The sequence below is a fragment of the Netta rufina genome (genome assembly GCF_964035555.1).
Source record: "Netta rufina genome assembly, chromosome: 2".
Classification (NCBI taxonomy): domain Eukaryota; kingdom Metazoa; phylum Chordata; class Aves; order Anseriformes; family Anatidae; genus Netta; species Netta rufina.
In genome coordinates, this window is record NC_140124.1 from 138,583,572 (window position 1) to 138,604,087 (window position 20,516).

The following is a 20,516-nucleotide window of genomic DNA, read 5'->3' on the forward strand; positions in this document are numbered from 1 at the left end:
GAACAGTCCCCCAGAGGCAGTAGAAGGAATAGTATTACTCCTGACCCTGATGAAGAGATTTCTGCTTCACGTTTGGAAGAAATAATTGATAGATACTCCGACCAGGACTAGTGGGGCCCTGCCTCTGGCCAGGTAGAGGAGAGGGACAACCGGATTTACTGGACTGTGTGGATTCGATGGCCTGGCACACCGGAACCGCAAAAATATAAAGCTTTAGTGGACACAGGTGCACAGTGTACCCTAATGCCGTCAGGCCACCAAGGGGCAGAACCCATCTCTATCTCCGGAGTGACGGGGGGATCCCAAGAGCTAACCATATTGGAAGCTGAAGTGAGTCTAACTGGGAATGAGTGGCAAAAGCACCCCATCGTGACTGGCCCAGAGGCTCCGTGCATCCTTGGCATAGACTACCTCAGGAAAGGGTACTTCAAGGATCCAAAAGGGTACCGGTGGGCTTTTGGCATAGCTGCCTTGAGCACAGAGAAGATTAAGCAGTTGTCTACCCTGCCTGGTCTCTCACAAGACCCTTCTGCTGTAGGATTGCTGAGGATTGAAGAACAGCAAGTGCCAATTGCGACTACAACTGTGCACCGGCGGCAATATCGCACCAACCGAGACTCCCTGATTCCTATCCATGAGTTAGTTCACCATCTGGAGAGCCAAGGAGTGATCAGCAAGACTCATTCACCTTTTAACAGTCCTATATGGCCAGTGCGGAAGTCCAATGGCGAGTGGAGGCTAACAGTGGACTATCGGGGCCTGAATGAAGTCACACCACCACTAAGTGCAGCAGTGCCAGACATGCTAGAACTCCAGTACGAACTAGAGTCAAAGGCAGCTAAGTGGTATGCTACAATTGATATTGCTAATGCATTTTTCTCTATCCCTCTAGCAGCAGCATGCAGGCCACAATTCGCTTTCACTTGGAGGGGCATTCAGTATACTTGGAATCGACTGCCCCAGGGGTGGAAACATAGCCCTACCATCTGCCATGGACTGATTCAGACGACACTGGAACAGGGGAACGCTCCTGAACACCTGCAGTATATCGATGATATCATCGTATGGGGTAACACAGCAGAAGAAGTTTTTGAGAAAGGGAAGAAAATAATTCAAATTCTTCTGAAAGCTGGATTTGCCATTAAACAGAATAAAGTCAAGGGACCTGCACAGGAAATCCAGTTCTTGGGGGTAAAATGGCAGGATGGACGTCGCCACATTCCGACGGATGTGATCAACAAAATAACAGTTATGTCTCCGCCAACTAGCAAAAAAGAAACACAAGCTTTCCTAGGTCTTGTGGGATTTTGGAGAATGCATGTGCCAGGCTATAGTCAGCTTGTGAGTCCTCTATATCGAGTGACTCGAAAGAGGAACTCTTTCGAGTGGGGCCCCGAGCAACAACAGGCCTTTGAACAACTCAAACAAGAAATAGCTCGTGCAGTAGCCCTTGGGCCTGTCCGTACTGGACCAGCTGTGCAAAACATACTGTACACTGCAGCTGGGGAGCATGGGCTCACCTGGAGCCTCTGGCAGAAGACCCCAGGAGAAACTCGAGGCCGACCTTTGGGGTTCTGGAGCCGGGCCTATCGAGGATCAGAAGCCAATTACACCCCAACTGAAAAGGAAATATTAACAGCATATGAGGGGATTAGAGCAGCTTCAGAAGTTGTTGGTACAGAAGCACAACTTCTCTTGGCCCCACGGCTACCTGTGTTACATTGGATGTTCAAAGAGAAAATCCCCACTACACATCATGCAACCGATGCTACGTGGAGTAAATGGGTAGCGTTAATTACACAGCGGGCTCGAATGGGGAAACCCAATCGCCCGGGAATCCTGGAAGAGATTATGGACTGGCCAGAGGGCAGGGATTTCGGAGCACCGACAGAAGAAGTAACGCGTGCTGAAGAGGCACCACCATACAATGAGTTGCCAGAAGACAGAAAGCAATATGTGTTGTTCACTGATGGATCCTGCCGTGTGGTAGGGAGCCATCGGAAGTGGAAAGCTGCTGTGTGGAGTCCCACACGACAAGTTGTGGAGGCCATGGAAGGGGAAGGTGAGTCAAGTCAGTATGCAGAAGTGAAAGCTATACAACTGGCCCTAGAAATTGCTGAAAGAGAAAAGTGGCCGGTACTGTATCTCTACACTGACTCATGGATGGTGGCAAATGCGCTATGGGGGTGGCTGCGACAATGGAAACAGAACAACTGGCAGCGCAGAGGTAAACCTATCTGGGCTGCTACCCTGTGGCAAGATATTGCTGCCCGGGTAGAAAACCTGGCTGTAAAGGTACGTCATGTAGATGCCCATATGCCTAAGAATCGTGCTACCGAAGAACATCAGAACAACGAAGAAGTAGATCGAGCTTCAAAAATTGAAATAGCTCAGGTGGACCTGGACTGGGGACATAAGGGTGAACTGTTTGTAGCTCGATGGGCTCATGAAACATCAGGACATCTGGGGAGGGACGCCACATATAGATGGGCTCGTGATCGAGGGGTGGACCTGACCATTGAGGCCATCACACAGGTTATCCATCAGTGTGAGACCTGTGCTGCAATTAAACGAGCCATGAGGGTAAAGTCTCCCTGGAACAGGGGGAGATGGCTTGGATTTCGATATGGTGAGGCCTGGCAGATTGACTACATCGGACCACTTCCACAAACCCGCCAAGGCAAACGGTACATACTCACCATGGTAGAAGCAACTACTGGGTGGCTGGAAACATACCCTGTAAACCATGCCACGGCCCGAAACACTATCTTGGGCCTGGAAAGGCAAGTGCTGTGGCGACATGGTACACCGGAGAGAATAGAGTCCGACAATGGGAGTCACTTCCGAAACAATTTGATCACTTCCTGGGCCAAGAGACATGGCATTGAATGGGTGTATCACATCCCTTATCACCCACAAGCCTCTGGGAAGGTTGAGAGGTACAATGGACTGTTAAAAACTATGCTGCGAGCATTGGGTGCTGGGACATGGAAACATTGGGATATAAATCTACCAGAGGCCACTTGGCTAGTTAACAACAGGGGGTCTGAAAACCGTCCTGGTCCTGCTGAAACAAAACCCCTACACACTGTGGGAGAAGCTAAAGTCCCTGTAGTGCGTGTGGGGAAGTGGATGGGGAAGGCGGTGTGGGTTGCCCCTGCCTCGGGAAAAGGCAAACCCACTCGTGGGATTGTCTTTGCCCAAGGACCAGGGTATACCTGGTGGGTAATGCAGAAAGATGGGGATATCAAGTGTGTGCCTCAAGGAGATTTAACACTGGGAGAAAATTAATCTGTCATCCAAGTTATGTGTTGTAGGAGGACACTGCAGAACCAATGACAGGTCAACTTTGCAAGGAACCGGGCAAGTGCAACACTGATGTGAGCTAAGCTGGTGCTGGTGTCAAGAAAACCAACTTCGCCTGCCCTGAGTGACCACTTTGACAGATGAAGGCGAAACCATCAACAGTTTTTATGAGCATTTTGGGAAAAGACCTATAGAATAAAGAGAAGTACAGACATAAAAATGCTTCAATGGACAGAAAACAATGGTGATGAGAACATCTATATACTAAACTGTACCTGATTGTGACACAAATGTTATGGAATAAGGGGTGGAAGTTGTGTTGGGTCTGTCTGAGCTGGAGTCACCTTTTCCCTGCAGCAGCCCACACAGTGCTGTACTCTGCACTCGTAGCTGGAACAGCACTGATATCACTCCAGTGTTGTGTCTATTGCTGCATAGTGCTGGCACAGCATCAGGACTCCTTCCAAGCCCCCAAAAGCCAGCAGACTGGGGGTGGGCAAGTGATGGGGAGGGGACATTGCTGGGGCAGCTGACCTAAACCAACCAAAGGGATATTCCATAACACCTGATGTCACACTCAGCAATAAAAGGGGGGGCTCTCGTGGGGGAGGGGGCTGTTCCTCCTGAACAACCACTACGCGTTTGGGGCCCTGCTTCCCAGGACGTGGCCGAACACCGCTCGCTGATGGGAAGTAGAGAATAATTTTTCCTCTCTCTGTGCTTCCGCGCGGACTGATTGCTTCTTTTGTCTCTGTTTTTTTTCTCCCATTCCCTTTCCCTTTAATTAAACCTTTCTTATCTCAAACCTCGAGTTCTCTGTGTTGTATTTTCTCCCCCTTCCTCTTTGAGGAGAGGGGGAGTGAGAGAGCGGTTGTGGTGGAGCTCGGCTGCCCACCTGAGTAAAACCACCACAATTGTTCTGGTCTGTTTCCTTTACTTCTCTAGGAAAAAAAAATAATAATTTATTCCTCAGTTGAGACCCGTCTATGTTTAAAGCTATTCACTGACTTGAAGAAATCTGAACTTTATGGAAATCAATAGAAGAATACCTGTTAGTTTAATGTTAATTCAATTGTAATGATTTATTTAGTTTGTGCTGGCAAGTTATTTAAAAAGTAGTGTTAAATGACTATATACAGGGTTTTTTTACATGTTGTGTTTATTTAAGTTATCTGATCGTATGTAGATGTAGGCTACGCTTTAAAATGCATTTCGTGTAGTTCAAATGAAAGAGCAGAGATGCAATTGCTGTGTAGTTTCTGCACAGCTGAGTCTCTGCTGCCTGAGCCTTCAGACACACCAGGTCACAGAGGCATGGCGGGCATGACAGCTGAGCTGCTTTCCCTAGTGCACTCACTGGGGTTATAAAGAAAAAAATAAAAAGCTGTGTTTTTTGTGTTTTTTTTTTTTTTTTGAATGCAAATCACCTCTGCGCCCTATTTTAATTTGTTGTCTTCTGGATGCTTTTACGCAATTATATTTTTGTACCCGCAGTGTCCTTAAGTTGTTGTGGTATGTGTGCTCCCATGTTTGTGTACTTACTGCTTTACACTTTAATCTGTAAAAGATAAATGTTAAACCCACTACATAAGTTATACATCCTCAAGAGGTAGTTATTTTTGTGTATGATGAATAGGTTAAAAAAAAAAAGATAACCCACTACACAGAGGTGCTTTTACATTTTCCACTCAGTCACACTTTTAATACAAATAGAAAATCTGTTCTTGTTGAGGCATTTATTTATGATGCACCCTTGAAGACTTATGTTCATTAGCTGCTGAAATGAATACGCTGGCCCATAGGTATGCCTTTGGGTAGGAAAGTACATGTGTAATGTCAAGTTTCAAAGTCACCAAAAAGTATGTCAAAAGAAGGTATTAATAGGAACAAATTCAGAAGCCATTTTAGAACACCATGAATGAGAAGACAGATTTGAGTGTCAGTTGATGAAGAAAGGAGACTTCTTCAGCCCTGGCATCCAAGCTGTGATGCGCTAAAGAGGCTGTGGAGAGGCTGCAGGTTTCCAGCTCAGTGGCAGGCATGAACTTGTCGTGGGTTGGCCAGGTTTACAGCCCAGGGCTCTGATACTGGTCCTTGTGTTTCTGACTTGCTAATCAGCTACATGAGTCCTTCAGGTTTACCCCCCAATATTTTTTGCATTGTTAGTGTACTTCTGGTAGCTGTGCTTGTGCACACCCAGAATTAACACTTCATGAGCAGAGCAGATTACATCTGTTATGGAAGTGTCAAGGTTTTCAAAAGATGTCTTTAGTATATTTTGTTACCTTTGTGGATAATGGAGGGCACAGCCTGCATCCTAAAGTGGGAATTAGCATCACCTGGTGCTCGGAACAGATTCAAATTACGTGGATGTCATCGAAGAGAGGCGTGCGGTGTGAATCTTGAAGCTGCTCTTGAAGCATCTTGAGCCTCACGTTTTGTCTCTTAATCCTGGCTCTGTTGAAGTTAAAGGAAACTTTGTCATTAAATTCGAACAACTGGGGTATTTCAAATGTAAATGTTTGTGACATGGTTTTAGACATCTGTGTAGCGATAATGCGAAATTTCACGCACATAAGATATTTAAAAGCGGTGGATTTGAGTTTACTAAAGTTTCCTGTGGTTGACTGGAAAATGTGCTTGAGCAAGTGAATTTTTGCATGCAGGACTGAAGGTTATCCAGCACACACAGAGGAAGGCAGAGGCTCGGATCACATGTGGTCACTAGAAAGCTTATGTCTGCTTTTACAAGTGGGATTGTTAACTTGGTGCTTCCTCACATTACACAGCGTGTATTGTTTGCTGTGCTAAATTTGTGCTACACTTTCCGTTTTATGCTCCTTACATTCACTTCTGCCTTGCATTTACACTGAGGTGTTGATTTGTGCTGTTAAATGGCAGGTTGTCAGGAGTGCAGCCATGGAAAAGCCACTCGTGCCAAGACCTGCATGCAGAAATATGCCCTCCAAAAGGGATTGTATTTCAATCTAATGTCGTCTTCACCAAAACACTGAGTTTTTGGGTGGTAGCAAAGCTGTGAGATTCAAGAGGAAAATCAAATGCTTTGCAGGTGCTGAAGACAATTCGAGAGATAATTTATGATAATTTAAGACATAAATTAATTCAGAAAGAACTGGAAGGCATCTTGGTCTCCCAGTATGTTAGAAAAACAAAAGGCAATTGGAGAGAGGGGAAAAAAAAAAAAAGCCACAGAATGTTCTCCAGCCCAAGACAATCATGCCAGAAATAGCAGGAATGAGTTTTGCTAGCTGAGGAGAATATACATTGCAGTTCTGCATAGTGATGTCTGCCAAAAAAAGTTTCTTGAGTGTGGCCACAGGGGTTCAGTAGGAATCAAACCCGTTGCATGCTGCTGTTACCTAGCTGGTAGCTATCTGGAAACCTGGTTGGAAAAGTTATTTGATCACGTAGGTGCGAGCAGGAGTGTGCCACTGATGCCAGTGAGTGAAGGAGCAGGACTTGAAACGTATCTTTGACTGCTCACTTGAGCACTATTATTGATTTCAGTGGCATTGTTCGCAGATTAATCATCTGCTCGTTGGTAGAGCTGGAATAAAGCTGTGCAGTTCCTGGATTCAGTTCCTGTGGTTAGGCCACCAGATCACGCTGTCCCTCTGGAGGTCCCAGTAGACAATAACAAGCAGACAATAATTTAACCAGAAATAGAAAATGGGGGAAGTAGTAACAATAAATTCATTAATACAGTAATTATTAAAGTGAAGAGAATCCTGCACATGAAGCCGTTATGCTTTAAAATTGTCCTCTTAAAAAGAATAAAGTAATAGCAGGACTATCAGGCGGTGAAGAAAATGAGAGTAACTACATCTTCTTGGGGGAATTGGCCTATTTTTTGGCCTTGGTGGTAAAGATGACCTTGCTTGCGTGGAATGTGCAGAGGCAGAGTCGAGGTGGAAGGTGAGAGAAGGGTATTTTGTCCTGTGGAAAGGTGTCAGCTGTAAAGGACAAAGCTTTAAGGAGCACAGGCTCGAATGATGCTAACACACCAGAGGTTGGCTACTGTGTATCTCCTGCGAAAGTGGGGTGGCTCATGTGGAGGATAAAAATCACTCGACAGAATCTGTATGACGTTAAATTTTATGCTTTGTTTGCTGCTACCACACTGCCTGGGGACTGACTCCAGTCCACCTCTCCGTTCATGCTGCAGGGCTGGCTCTCCCACCTGCACAGCTCCTCTGGTTGGCTCCAGGGCAGGCAGAGGTAGCACAGAAGTCATTTCCAGCAATTTTTGTCTGCCTTTTCAGTCCCAAGGCAGATAAAACCTTTTGAAAAAGAAGCATAGGAATAGCTATACTGCTGCCAGCAACGCAGAGAATGTGGCTTGAACAAAACACGTGGAGTCTGGGGACTGGCTGGAAAACCAACAGAGGAGAGTGGAGGAGAAAGGTTGACATTCAAAGAAAGTATAGCATGCTTCAGCTGACTGTATGATGGAAATGCCCAGCAGAGTTTTAAAGCTGTATTTCTCATATTTGTTGTGTTACACAGCAGCATCTACCTGAACAGCTCGGGTATGGCTGCGTCAGCAGCTGTGAACATAAACCTGAAAAAACCTGCCCGAGTTAAATCAACATGCTGTAATTGTCATTGTCAGTGGCAAGGTCAACAGCATAGCAGAGCGATGGCTGGCTGCATTGCCGCTTTTTCAATTGCAGAGGTAAATGTTTAACAGCAGTGCTTTGAAAATGGGTCATTACAGTGTGAAACGTCGGAGTTTGGGGAGCTGCGGTTATTTAAATAATGGTATTTGCATGGTACCATTACTCATTTTAGACAAAGCTAAGAGGAAGATCTGTTCCTAATTTGTGTAATCTCAGTAGCCATCCAACTACTTGGCACCATCTATCTCATTAGACCCTAACAGAGGATGTTGAATTGTTTCAACACGCTCGCTACATCATTCAAAACTGCTGCACAGATCCTTCTGATAATGTATGTAATCATTCCAGCTATATTAAAAATAAACAAGATTGGGCTAAAGAATGCTATTAGTGTTGTTATGTATTTAGAAAATACATCCCAATTCATGTAATACAAAAATGAAGAGCAATTGTGAGCTCCTCATTACAGAAACACTTCACTGTTTCAGAAGTTGTAATCTGCTCTTGGCGCTGCGTGGAATAACTGTCATTAATGAGCACACAAGGATGCTCTTCATCCAGGAAAATGTGCATATAAACCTAATAGCATTGTAACACAGAACTGCAGCGATGGTTTCTTTTTACTCAAGACGGTCGTCCTTTGTCATTGGCAAAATCAAAGGCTGGGTTTAGAGGTTGCTCGTGGTGAAGATGTGCACCTAGCTAGCGATTCCTTATGTAAACGGTATGTAAAATTAGAATGTAATACTACAAAATTGCTTGCTCTATTTTTTCAGGATTTTAATAGCCTGGGGATAAGGCTGATTTCCCGCTGCTTTGCACTTTCTGTAGTCAAGCAAATTGCGGTACGGGATGTACAGAGTGGGTATAAAATCCTACCTATCTGCTTATGCACAAAGTCAGACCTATTCTGTCTGAATTGCCAGATCACCAATCTCCATGGGATCACAGCTAAGTGAGGGTACCCAATATGCTGTTCATTCGGGTCACTTGGCACATGGGGCATGCAGCTGTGGGCTGAAAAGCAAAACTTCTTTGGTGTCACATCTTTGTGTTTAGTTCTACAGCAATCCTAAGAGGCTTTTGGCTGGTGGGTCCTCCAGCCACACGTACAAGAGTCATGGTCTTACCCGTAACAGAAGCAGAGACTGCTGCAATGGTGCTGGAAATGCCTGAGTGGCTGTGTACAGTTGTGTTGTCCTTCTCAGCCTACTAGTAAAATAAAAAATAAAACGAAGTAGCACAAGCATAATCAGGATGTCCTGATCACTCATGGGCCAAGTAGGCAGTTAAATATATATATATATATATATATATATATATATATATATATATATATATATATATAAAATGTTTTCTTTGCTTATAAAATCAAAAAGTGTATATTGTTATCATTTCAATAGGGCACGCTTGGTGTTTGATTGTGCCTTTTAAAATGTTCTTAGGTAAGTGTTTATCACATAAGTTTTGTATTTGAAAAGCTGGAAAGCTGTAAAGATTAAGTTAGAAAGTAAAAATGCATAGCTGAAGCTTTTTTCTCTAAATACAGCAGCTCCTGATATCAGTACAATGAATATGGAGGTGAAAAAAAAAAAAAAGGCATTCTTTTCTGAAATATTAAGAGAAGTTGGGGTTATGTATGGAAATGGGGGGTTTCTGTTTCAGTGTGTACTGTGAAGTATGCACTTCTACATTATACTTAAAAATGTCCTTCACTGTGTCAATACTGCAGCCAAAATCTGTACTCAACATCCTTAAAACAAGGAATCCAACCAAAAGTCTTAAAAGCTGGTTTGCTGTCATATGGTGGGGGCCAAGTAACCAACAGAGAAGCGGAGATCCCAGAGGAACACCAGTAATGCCAGCACCCATCCAGACTGGTTCCCTGGGGTGGCTCCCAGCGTGCTGGGGGGCTGTTATCAGAGGTAATTTCCTTGTCAGGAGAATTGACCGAGCTCCAGACCCTGCTGCTGCGGTTCCCTTTATGCCAAGCTGGGATCTCCAGAGCATGGTGCGCAGCACAGGTGTTGAAAAGAAGCTGAAAGCTGTCAGAGGCAGCAATGTGTCAATTTTGTATGTAGCATGCTCAGTACCGATTCTGTATAATAATACAGGGGATACAGGAATTTTAGAAACACTAAAGTAATTATCATGTATGGGAAATACAATTCTTGTTAATACCTCAGTCTTGTAAAAATATTTTAAAAGCTCTTGGGATCACAAGTGTTGAAAAGCTTGAAGTGATGCCCCACGCAGACAAAAGCAATTTCTGTTGTCTGATGCTCTTAAATATTTGCAGAAGGATCAGTTAAAACTATCAGGAGAATGAAAATGAGCAGAGCAGGGAAATTAAAGTGGCAGAATACAACTTTAAACACATTGAGAAGTGGGAGGGAATAAGGAGCAGGTGCCTGCCTTAAACCACAGCATTGCCTGGGAGCAGCATGTGGTGAACTGACCTCACATCACGCAGCCACAACAAGCCAGGGGGGATCTTTTCCAGATTGGAAATATGAGCAGCCTTGCCATGAAAGGGAAATGAAATACAGACAAAAGGATGCTGCAATTTAGTCTGAGCTTTTATCCCATGAACAGACAAGATTTTTGATGGCTGCCTCTTGAGTCCCGTATATGGGAGTTCAATGAGAATGGGACCCGATTTGCAGCTGATCATTTCATTCACATCTGTCTTTCTTTCACTTTTTCTTAGGTGCTGTCTTAATTAACCTTAATCTTAATTAACCATGCTTCCAGTGTGGCCAGAGGAAAGAAAGAGGAGGAAATAAAAAGGCACGGGAAGTATTTCTTGACTGAAAATGAAAAGCTAATGAGGGCTCCCAAGAAATTTGAAAACCTTTTCTGACCAGAGGCTGCGAGGCTCTGTTTTAGAGGAAGGTGTTTGGGCACCTGAAAATGCAGTGGAGCACAATGAAATTGTTAAAGAGGAAATGTAGTTCCTTTGCTGCCTGTGATGTGGACAGTCGGTGTGGCTTCTCCACCCCAAAGTCTTTCCATTCTATCTTTGTTGGCCTTCTGGAAGGGGAAGGCCATGTGTCATTGGGACAGTTCCTTCCTTCCTGTAGGACAGAACAGGATTTTTCAGAGGATTTTGTAGGCATAGTGTAGACTGAGGCTCTGTTAGTCCAGGCTCTGTCAAACTTTTCCTACCTGGCTGCCCTGAATGCCCTGGATGCACTGAAGTGCATCCATACTGAAGGCAGCACTGCTTTTGGGTTCCTCTGGCAGGCCATTCCCATCCCAGTCTGAATTTCATAGTGTTCTCTTTGAGATATACGTGAAAGGAAGAACCAGTACAAAGGTCTTCCCTTCTTCCCTACAAGCACAAAGGTCAGTGGTTATAGCTGCTCCTGCCCTGCAGAGGCTCTTTGGGCTTCAGAAGTGCTTGCATCATGCCCTGGGGAGAAACTCCATCAGAAGGGCGGTAACAGGACACTTGATGAGCTGGTGGGGAGCAATGTCTTGAGAGCAGGTAAGATGGGCTCAAAGTTTCTTAAATTGAGGTGGTGGTGGAATCTGGGTTTCCCAGATCTTGCTTAAATTAGGAGATCCTAACCCATACTGGCAGCTTGAGGTCTATGGGTGATGCAAGCAAAGAAACTGCTGAGCTGTGTTTCCCTGCAGTGCTTAAACAAGAGCTAATGCCAAAAACAGGGCTGTGCCAGATCTATAACTGTGTGTCAGCAAGGGGATTTGAGACCTACCCTGTCCACTTCTCTTAGGTAGGCTCAGGTGTTCTTAGACTCTCTGATAATTTTATCTAACCTGTTCTTCATGTGCCCAGAGCAGGTCTCCAGATACTTAGAGAGTTTTGCTCTTGGAAAATAGTCACTTCATGCTCTTTGTGGATCTAACTCCTGAGTTCAGATGAAAAAAATGAATCAGTTTTTACTCAACCATTTTTGTTTGGTGGGAAGTGGCACTTCAAGCGCTCAAGTGTGTTTCTGAAGCCACAGCTGCTTTGTACTCCATGAGAGTCCAACCGAGAGCTCACGTACCACATGGGGACCAGCATAACCAGCTGGCCTCTGCCTGCACCAGCAGTGTCCTCTCCTGGGGCTCTCCTAGCAGGCACTTGCCGACAGCAAGCTGAGACCTTGTGCATTCCCCCAGCAGAGGCAGTTATCATCTGGCTGGATCCCAGATCACAGAAGCTAATCTGTTGTGCTCACTGCAGTCTTCAGCTTGCCCTCATCTGGTATGGAAGATCACATCAGGAGTGCTGCACCCTTCATTTCAAAGCGATTTGCACTCCTTGTTATGGGAGCAAATAAATCCACAAGTCATTTAGAAAATACGGCCTGTAGAGTCTATTTGCAGTAACCATATTAGTTAAATTACCAACGTGATTAACTGTAAGAATGAATGTGCTTTCATAAATGCCAGAGCAATTATTTCTGGTAATTTATTCCACTCCATTCAATATAGCCATAAGAATCTGAACTAGTGTTTTTCAGATAATGCATTCCATATTTTTGCTGGCGACTTAAGAGAAATTTCTTCTTTCTAGGGCAATTAGATTATGCTAATTTGGAGAACATTCTCAATGTTCTTTATTAGAGTTCAGTAAATTATGAGGAAATTTATTTTCAGAGTAGGTGGTCAGCAGCATACTTAACAACAAAATATGCTACTAATCCTCTCATTTCCTCATCCTTTCATTGGGAGAAGTTAAAAACTGTGTGAAGTGAGTGTATATGTGTAAGTACTTGATGATTACGAATCCAGATTGCCACCTTTACACTGGCACCAGTTCCGTGTTTACTCCTGTGTAAGGCAGATGCACCCTCAAGTTACTGATCTAGCTAGAGAGCAGCATCATTTCATTTGGGATCTTTAAAATGTATGATTTCAGAACTGGTTTTATGAAATGATCGGTCTTAGAAGAAGAACAACTTCTAAAAGTGTTGTTGGTTGGTTACTTTTGGGCTAGATCTGGTAAAGAGGGCAGACACACAAGTAGTTGAATCAACACAGCTGAGGGTATTCTAATTTCTAGGTAAGGATGAGGGGAAACAGTTTGGATTTACTGGAGCAGTAAGACCTTCAGCCAGGTCTTCCACCAGCTACAGCTTGTAAGTGTGCTACCGAAGACTTTCTTTGAGCTGAGAATGCTTCACATTTTTATTACTGCTTGCAACCTTTTAAGTATTTTAATGCTGAACTTATGAAACATGAACTATGAATCATATAAATACCATTTTTGCATCTAAATTGCTTGAGAAACTCTGTGATTTGGTTTGTTATGTTTTTCCAGGGACCAAAGTAGTGGTAGTATTGTGAAATCACATTTAAGCATTTCTCATGTCTGTTATTACATATTAGTTTAGCCAAGCTTAATCTGAAAGAATACTCATCTCTAAACGGCAGCTCTGGAGTCATGTCTGTGAGCTGAGGCTTTTTCTGAGCTTCTGTTTCAAAATGCCATTTTGCTGTTAAAATCTTCAGTTCTTATTTCAAGAAGCATCAACATCATGATTAGCATCGTGCTAACATCAGCCTTACTGCCGAAAGGTCAGATCTTCCTCTTTTGAGGCCATCAGAGAGCTGTGCCATTTTCTGCTGAAAACTTGAAAATTGTTATTCACATTGGCTCTTTTGGACCCTCCTTAAATTCAGCGTTAGGGTCCAAATAATTCCTGTTTATCACCTGCATTTATACTTAATGTTCAGCTTTCATTCCCTAACAAAGTTGCATCTTCTCAGCTGTTGGCTTGTCTTCCTGCGAACCAGAGCACTTATTTCAATTAATGTGAATGTGGGAAAGGAACACTGGTGCAAAGGGATGCAAAGAACAGCTGGTGAAACACGTGTCTCTATGAAGACTTGAATGGCAACTACACTAGTTGTGCCTTAATTTCTCAGTAAATTGATATGCAACAGATGTGTTGATTTTTTTTCTACAAATGTTTTGGTAGTGCAAAGGCAGATACAAAATTTAAATTATAATTCAGAGAAAAAATCTGCCTTGCTAATTAATAAAGGTTACTGTAATACTCTTTCATATATCATATAGTCAAACTCATATTTATCCCAACCCCAAAAATCTTTGAAATATGGTACAAAAACTTGAAGAATCATGTAAGATGGAGTCGTTCTGTTAAATTTGTATAATTCATGTTTACAAGAATGAAATGAAAATTACCACCATTTAACAAGAATGAATACTAAGTAATCAAAAGAGTTCTTAACATCGGAAGGGCGACATCCTGTAACAATACTTTGGTGAATGGAGCATGGAGCTTCGGGAGCCGCGTACCTTTCAGATTCAGCTGTAACACTGTGTACCTTCTCTACAAGACAATGGCACATTTTTTCCGGGCAGTTTTGCAGTAATGTTTCTTTGATCTGAGTGATTGGATTTTAGACCAATGTTGGACCAATGTTGGAAGTCAGCTGCCAGCTTTCATTAGTTTAATATAAAAAATAGAAGAGCAGACAGTTGGAACAATACAACCCAATTGTTGACTTCTGTCCTTCATTTTCCATATGTCATGTTAGCCTTGTATTTTATTTTATATATGAATTTATTGCTCCAGATAATAATGGGTATTTTCAGAACTAGCTTTGACAGAGTAAAAAAATGATTTCTTTCTGTGTAGGTACCAAATTAATTGATGGTACCTAAGGGGCAAGGTGAAGATCTACAGCAAAATTGTTTTTCTTACTTTTATTTATATTGTACTGAGTAAAAGTTTTGGTATTAAGGAATGTATAGAAGTCATGTGATAAGCAACATGACTACAAGACGTGAATGAAACATTCATGATGCTGATATGCATCATGTCTCATGACAGTTAAATGCTATTGAAAAGTTATTAAACATTTTTTGATGGGGCCAGTGGGTTTTCAAGGTATTTGAGGTATCTGTTTCCCACTTCTTGAAAATCCCCATGTTCTTTACCTGACATGTATCCCTCCTTGCTGTTCTGCCCTCTGGTGTGGGATGAGCCAGAGGAGCTGAAAGGACAGCAGTCTACAAAAGACTGCAGAAGAGGACAAGGTCCTAGATGTCCCAGGATCTTGGATATTTCTGCCCACTCAGTGCATCAAGTGGATTAAAAAATCTGGTATCATTTGGTGTCATGTATATTTAGAGTTACTACTCTGTAATCAGTATATCACACATTATTGTGCTGAAGTGAGGGGGTTTTATCCATTGAATAGGTAAATGAAATTGGAATACTGCATTCCCTGCACTATTGCAGGGAATAATTAAAATCAGAAATGATGTGGAGTGACTGTCTTATTCATGAAAGAAAAACTGAGGCTTTATGCAGTTCTTGATTTTTGTTTTCTGGAATTTTAATACATTTTCTGTCTGAGGTCTTGATCAAAATTCTGAAACCAAAATAATACTATATTCAGTTCTTTTATTTTTTTTTCTCCTTTACTAAGTTTTGAGTACTTTTCCCTTATCCAGTACCCAGCTATCTCTCACTTTGCTGTTTTTACAACTAAAATTAAGCTATGCAAATGGATACAAAAAATGTTACTCTTGGAGATGGAAATAAAGTTTCATATTGTGCATAAGGGTCACTACGGTATTTTTTAGGGGATGGGAAGGGTCCTTGATTTGTGGTTTACTGTCCTCACTAATGGATGTCTGTAGCTTGATGTCTGCAAGCAGATAACGACCAAATGTTCTTAAATCCAATAATTCAGCTGGATTAAAACATTCCTGAGACACTGCAGGTTTTGACATAATGGCAGCACTCTTATTGAATCCCTAGGAGGGATGTGTTCGTCCAGAGGAAACGTATTTTAAGCAGACTAGATTACGGCTGGTGTAAATCTGGTTACCTCCACAGGCAGACTTGTGTATTGTGTCTGAATAGCTGGTAGTGACAGGACTAAGGTATCTCAACAGGTATTTATGATGAGTGTTCTGTCTGCTTGCTTATTAATAAAATACTGATATTTTTTAATGGAAGACTCGGTACAGGTCAGTGATTTCTGGCTTCGACTGCTGCTGCGGCTTGGAGCGGTGCCCTGCAGGACCAGCTAGGGTGGCACGGTGCGATGGAGATCTCTGTTTTGTCTCCACAGAGGCAGGGGGTAAGAAGCTGCGGAGCACTGTCCAGAGGAGCACTGAGACGGGGCTGGCCGTGGAGATGAGGAACTGGATGACCCGTCAGGCCAGCCGCGAGTCGACGGATGGGAGCATGAACAGCTACAGCTCCGAGGGAAAGTAAGCAGCAGTTACTATTGTGGTCACCTGTCGTTTCTGCACAAAACTGATGGTTAGACAAAAGTGAGGCGAATGCTGTAGGTTATGTTCAGTCAAAATCCCTTCCACAAGCTAGTGTTGTTGATACACTGCTCAAACACCAAGTCTAATTTTTCTCCTGTAGCCAAAAAAGTCTCTCTCCAACTCCATCTGTGTGGAAGTATGAGACTGTCATGTATTTTAATGTCCCATATGCTTTTCATAAAAGTTATGGACCTCTGAGTGGTATGTCCGAGGCACTGGCCAGACAAGTCTTATTGTGGATAGATTGTTTTAGTGGTATTTCCAGCATTGGACAATATACCTTTACTGGATGATACATCTCAAAAGTCCTGGTCAATGCGCTGTATGCACTTGAGATGGACGTTTATTTATGGTTGGTCATTACAAATCTCACTAGTTTTTTCGACCTTTTCTTTTAATTGATCATCTAGAAGACTACTGTTTTTCTCAAGCAGTTATTGACCAGATTGTTTTTCTTAGTACTTGTTGACCTTTATTTGGTCGCATAGAATTTATGGCAAGAATCTGAATTTTGAGGTACTTTCGTCATTTTCCATGATGAATTTAATTTCCATTATTGAATATATGTCATTCCCCAAGACATAATATATGACATATATAATGAATGATAATTTTAAAAGGTGCTTTTAATAATAGTGACCAGTGTTCAGTCTAATATATTTATTTCACTGGATACTTTTGACATTCAGCCATTGAGTTGATGTTGACTGAGAAGCATGAGAAATTTTACCTTCATGTAACTAAAGTACTGGTAAGGGCATGTATTAATACCTTATTGAACTGATCTCCTATTAATACTACAGTAATTAAGAGGCCTTTGATATATTGGGAAAAGAGAGCATGACGCAATAATAACACTGTGGAAGTTAGAATCAGAGAGGATTAGCACTTCCTTCACCTGCTCGAGTGATTATATGCTGGAGGCTGAATTACTACGTGTTGAACACCAGGAAGTTTTGAAAATTACAGTAATTATTTTGTTGTCTTGTCAGTGTAGATAAGTTCCTTGTAAGCAGTATTACCAGAATTATAACTGATAAAGGCAAAGCATCTAGAAAACAAAGCAAAAGGCAAGATCAAGAGTATTTACTGATTTTACTTATTTATTTCCAACATTCTTTTTCAGTTTGATTTTCCCTGGTGTGAGGTTGGCTGCAGATAGCCAGTTCAGTGATTTTCTGGATGGTCTTGGTCCTGCCCAGCTCGTAGGGCGACAGACTTTGGCAACACCATCAATGGGTAAGCATTTTTGCCCTATAGATATAAAATAAACTACTGGGTCTGGTAATTAGAACACAGAAATTATCTAGGTTCCAGTTCTTTAAATAAGGATTTCCCATGAGATTTTGAACAAGTCAGTTAGGACCAGCACTATAACCTGAGCCCTAGCTGAAAATAATTTTGGATACTCATTAGGATATTCAAAAGTAAAAAGGTGGTTTGAAAAATTCAGTCTTTAATCTGTTCTTCTTCAGTTTTCCATCTTTGAAATGTGGCTGAGACCTATTTTTTCTCTGAAGTACTTGGCTAGTATTGAATAAAAATGGGAATTTAGGTGCAAAGTATTTATTATTGTTCTTACAGACTTTTTACATGCAGAAGTATTTTTTCATACCTTTTCTTAAACTAGAGGCAGGGTGAAGAGATTCCAAGCAATTTCATAGAGCAGCTTTGTACTAATTCCCTTGCTGCCTTTATTTCTCTGAAATTCTTGAGACAGATATATAGAATTTAATTTGAAGTAATAGAGGCACAGGAAAAGGGAGATGAGGAGTTATTAAAATTTTTTTTTTTTATTGTTTACTAATATAAATAGTAGTGAAGAGAATAGGTATTAAGTTATCTAAAAGTGTTCACATCTGGATCATGCTTATCGGTAGGTTGCAGAAGATACAAGTCATTGAATATTCATCCTTTTTTTTGTGTGTGTGTGTGTGTGTGTTCTCTAGGAGATATCCAGGTGGGAATGATGGACAAAAAAGGACAATTGGAAGTAGAAATTATCCGAGCCCGTGGCCTTGTTGTAAAACCAGGTTCAAAGACACTGCCAGGTAAGGTAGAAAAGTCTTAGTAATGTGAACTTTGAGGGAAGTGAAGAGGGAATCAACAAGAGGTGTGGAATAGGTATCTACTCTGCAAAGTAGACTAGTAGATAACTTAGTCCTTTTTTTATAATCTGATGTCCTATAACACTCTGTGGAAAGGACGATATATTAATACTTCTAGCAAGCTCTTCTGCCAAAATAGAAATTGTGTCAGAGTCGTTTCTTCACTAATTTTCACCTAGTAGATTATTTTAAATTACTAACAATTTGGAGCATTGATCCAGATCTCACCAAAGTCAATGCAAGTCATTCATTTACTTAACAAGCCTATTTTGCATACTGTACAGTAAAGTGATGCTATAGATAGGAATACCTGATTTTTCAAGGTCAAAATCTGGATATTATTTTTTCTTTTTTTTTTGGGGGGGGGGTGGTAAAGAAAACGCATGGATGTTTCGCATGTTAATAAATGTTAATACTGCTTGTGGAGACTTATTATATATGTTATGTATCTGGTAAAAGGCAGATTTTAGCATATGGTGATAGAACATTGCATCTTTTATGCAAAAATTTAGATTTATTTTTCTTCCCTTCTCAGCACCATATGTAAAGGTGTATCTATTAGAAAATGGAGTCTGCATAGCCAAAAAGAAAACAAAGGTAGCAAGAAAAACGCTGGAACCGCTTTATCAGCAACTTCTATCATTTGAAGAAAGTCCCCAAGGAAAAGTTTTACAGGTAATTTGCATCAGTACTCTTCTGAATCTGAGAATGCCACCTATTCAGTTCGCACTGAATGATTTTCAAAAATCTTTCATGAGTAATTTGGCAAGTTCTACCGTTTCAAAGACTTGTTGATTACCAAAATAGCACAGTAACACACCTATTGATGACTACCAAGTAGAAAGTGCTAGACAAAAGTCAGTTGTAGATTATTTTGTCTGTACTACAATGTGCTCCTTATCTCACTCAGCTTTCTTAGTATAATAGATAACTGCTCAGTTACTGCCCTGCTCATTAGTGCCTCTGCATTGTGGTAATATAAGCTGAACTATATCAGTAACATACACTGAACTATATCAGCAGTGGAATATTTAATTCTTTACTACATAGAATTAAGTGGAGGCATCTGAAGAATCAGACTGAAGCTCTCGTTATTGTTGCTGATTTTTTTTTCTATTTTCTTGTGTTTCCTTTGCTAACAGATAATTGTTTGGGGAGACTATGGACGTATGGATCACAAATCCTTTATGGGAGTGGCACAGATACTTTTAGACGAACTGGACCTGTCCAACATGGTGATTGGGTGGTTCAAACTCTTCCCTCCTTCTTCCCTAGTAGACCCAACTTTAGCTCCTCTCACCAGAAGAGCTTCCCAATCATCTCTTGAAAGTTCAACAGGACCTTCGTATGCTCGCTCATAGCGTCTGTGAAACTGTTGTCATAGCAACCAGCGTTACAAAAAAAATAAAATTACAGGTCGCAAACCCTGGTAACACTGCATGCTTAATGTTGTGTCTTCTGAGCCTGTTTCTAGGGCTACAACGCGATCCTGTGTTCTCAAGGAAGTTGCACACATTGTGCCCTACAGAAGGCCCTCAGGTGAAGGACTGAAGTCATGAAGAACTGATAGGTTTGGAGTTCAGGGACACTCAGTTTTGGTCCAATCTGAAGCCATGGACTAAACTAAAAGAATCAATCTGTTTCATGCAACAAAAGTCCTTTTCAATGGCATATCTATTTTGTTGCTCCTGTTTCTTTATTTATCTGCCCTCCCTCCCTAAAGCTTGGTTATGCCACAGAAATGGAGTTAACCTCCCATGAAGCCATGTTACAAGTCAGTGGATTTGCAGACATTGGAAGAAAAGAAGAATGCAAGGATGCTGGAAAAGTCAACTGTCATTTGAAACAGTTACTTGAGATCTGAAAACTCTTCATACTGGAAAGGTTCAAGACTTCAAGTGGTGGGCTTCATACCTCCAGCTATAGATACAGTGAAACCCCAGATGTGATGGACTCTCTGAAAAATAAATTCTGTGGATATACTGTACTGTATGAAATTAAAGAAACTTTTTTGCATGGACACAGATTTAGCTGAACACTTAAATTATTTTCTTGGGGCTGCAACTTGCAAAAAAAAACAAAAAACAAAAGAATAAATCAGCCATTTTCAACAGTTTATATTATTTTTAAAAATAAATTTCACTAGTGCATGGTTTTAAAGGGAAGAGAATGCAACAGGGTGATACAAAG

The 20,516-nt window shown here is 41.7% G+C and overlaps 1 protein-coding gene across 19 annotated transcripts in view; it reads left to right on the top strand.

The window, feature by feature from the left end:
• The window catches only part of RIMS2 (regulating synaptic membrane exocytosis 2), a gene marked incomplete at both ends in the record, with an annotated part of 453,369 nt that extends 433,682 nt beyond the window's left edge, over positions 1 to 19,687 (top strand). For all 19 annotated transcript variants that reach the window (XM_084282078.1, XM_084282089.1, XM_084282091.1 and 16 more), the window contains 5 exons: positions 16,014 to 16,155; positions 17,345 to 17,457; positions 18,168 to 18,269; positions 18,862 to 19,001; positions 19,469 to 19,687. In XM_084282078.1, coding sequence (XP_084138204.1) covers positions 16,014 to 16,155; positions 17,345 to 17,457; positions 18,168 to 18,269; positions 18,862 to 19,001; positions 19,469 to 19,687 — 716 coding nt within the window. The remainder of the gene's footprint in view (positions 1 to 16,013; positions 16,156 to 17,344; positions 17,458 to 18,167; positions 18,270 to 18,861; positions 19,002 to 19,468) is intronic.
• Positions 19,688 to 20,516: the final 829 nt, after the last annotated feature.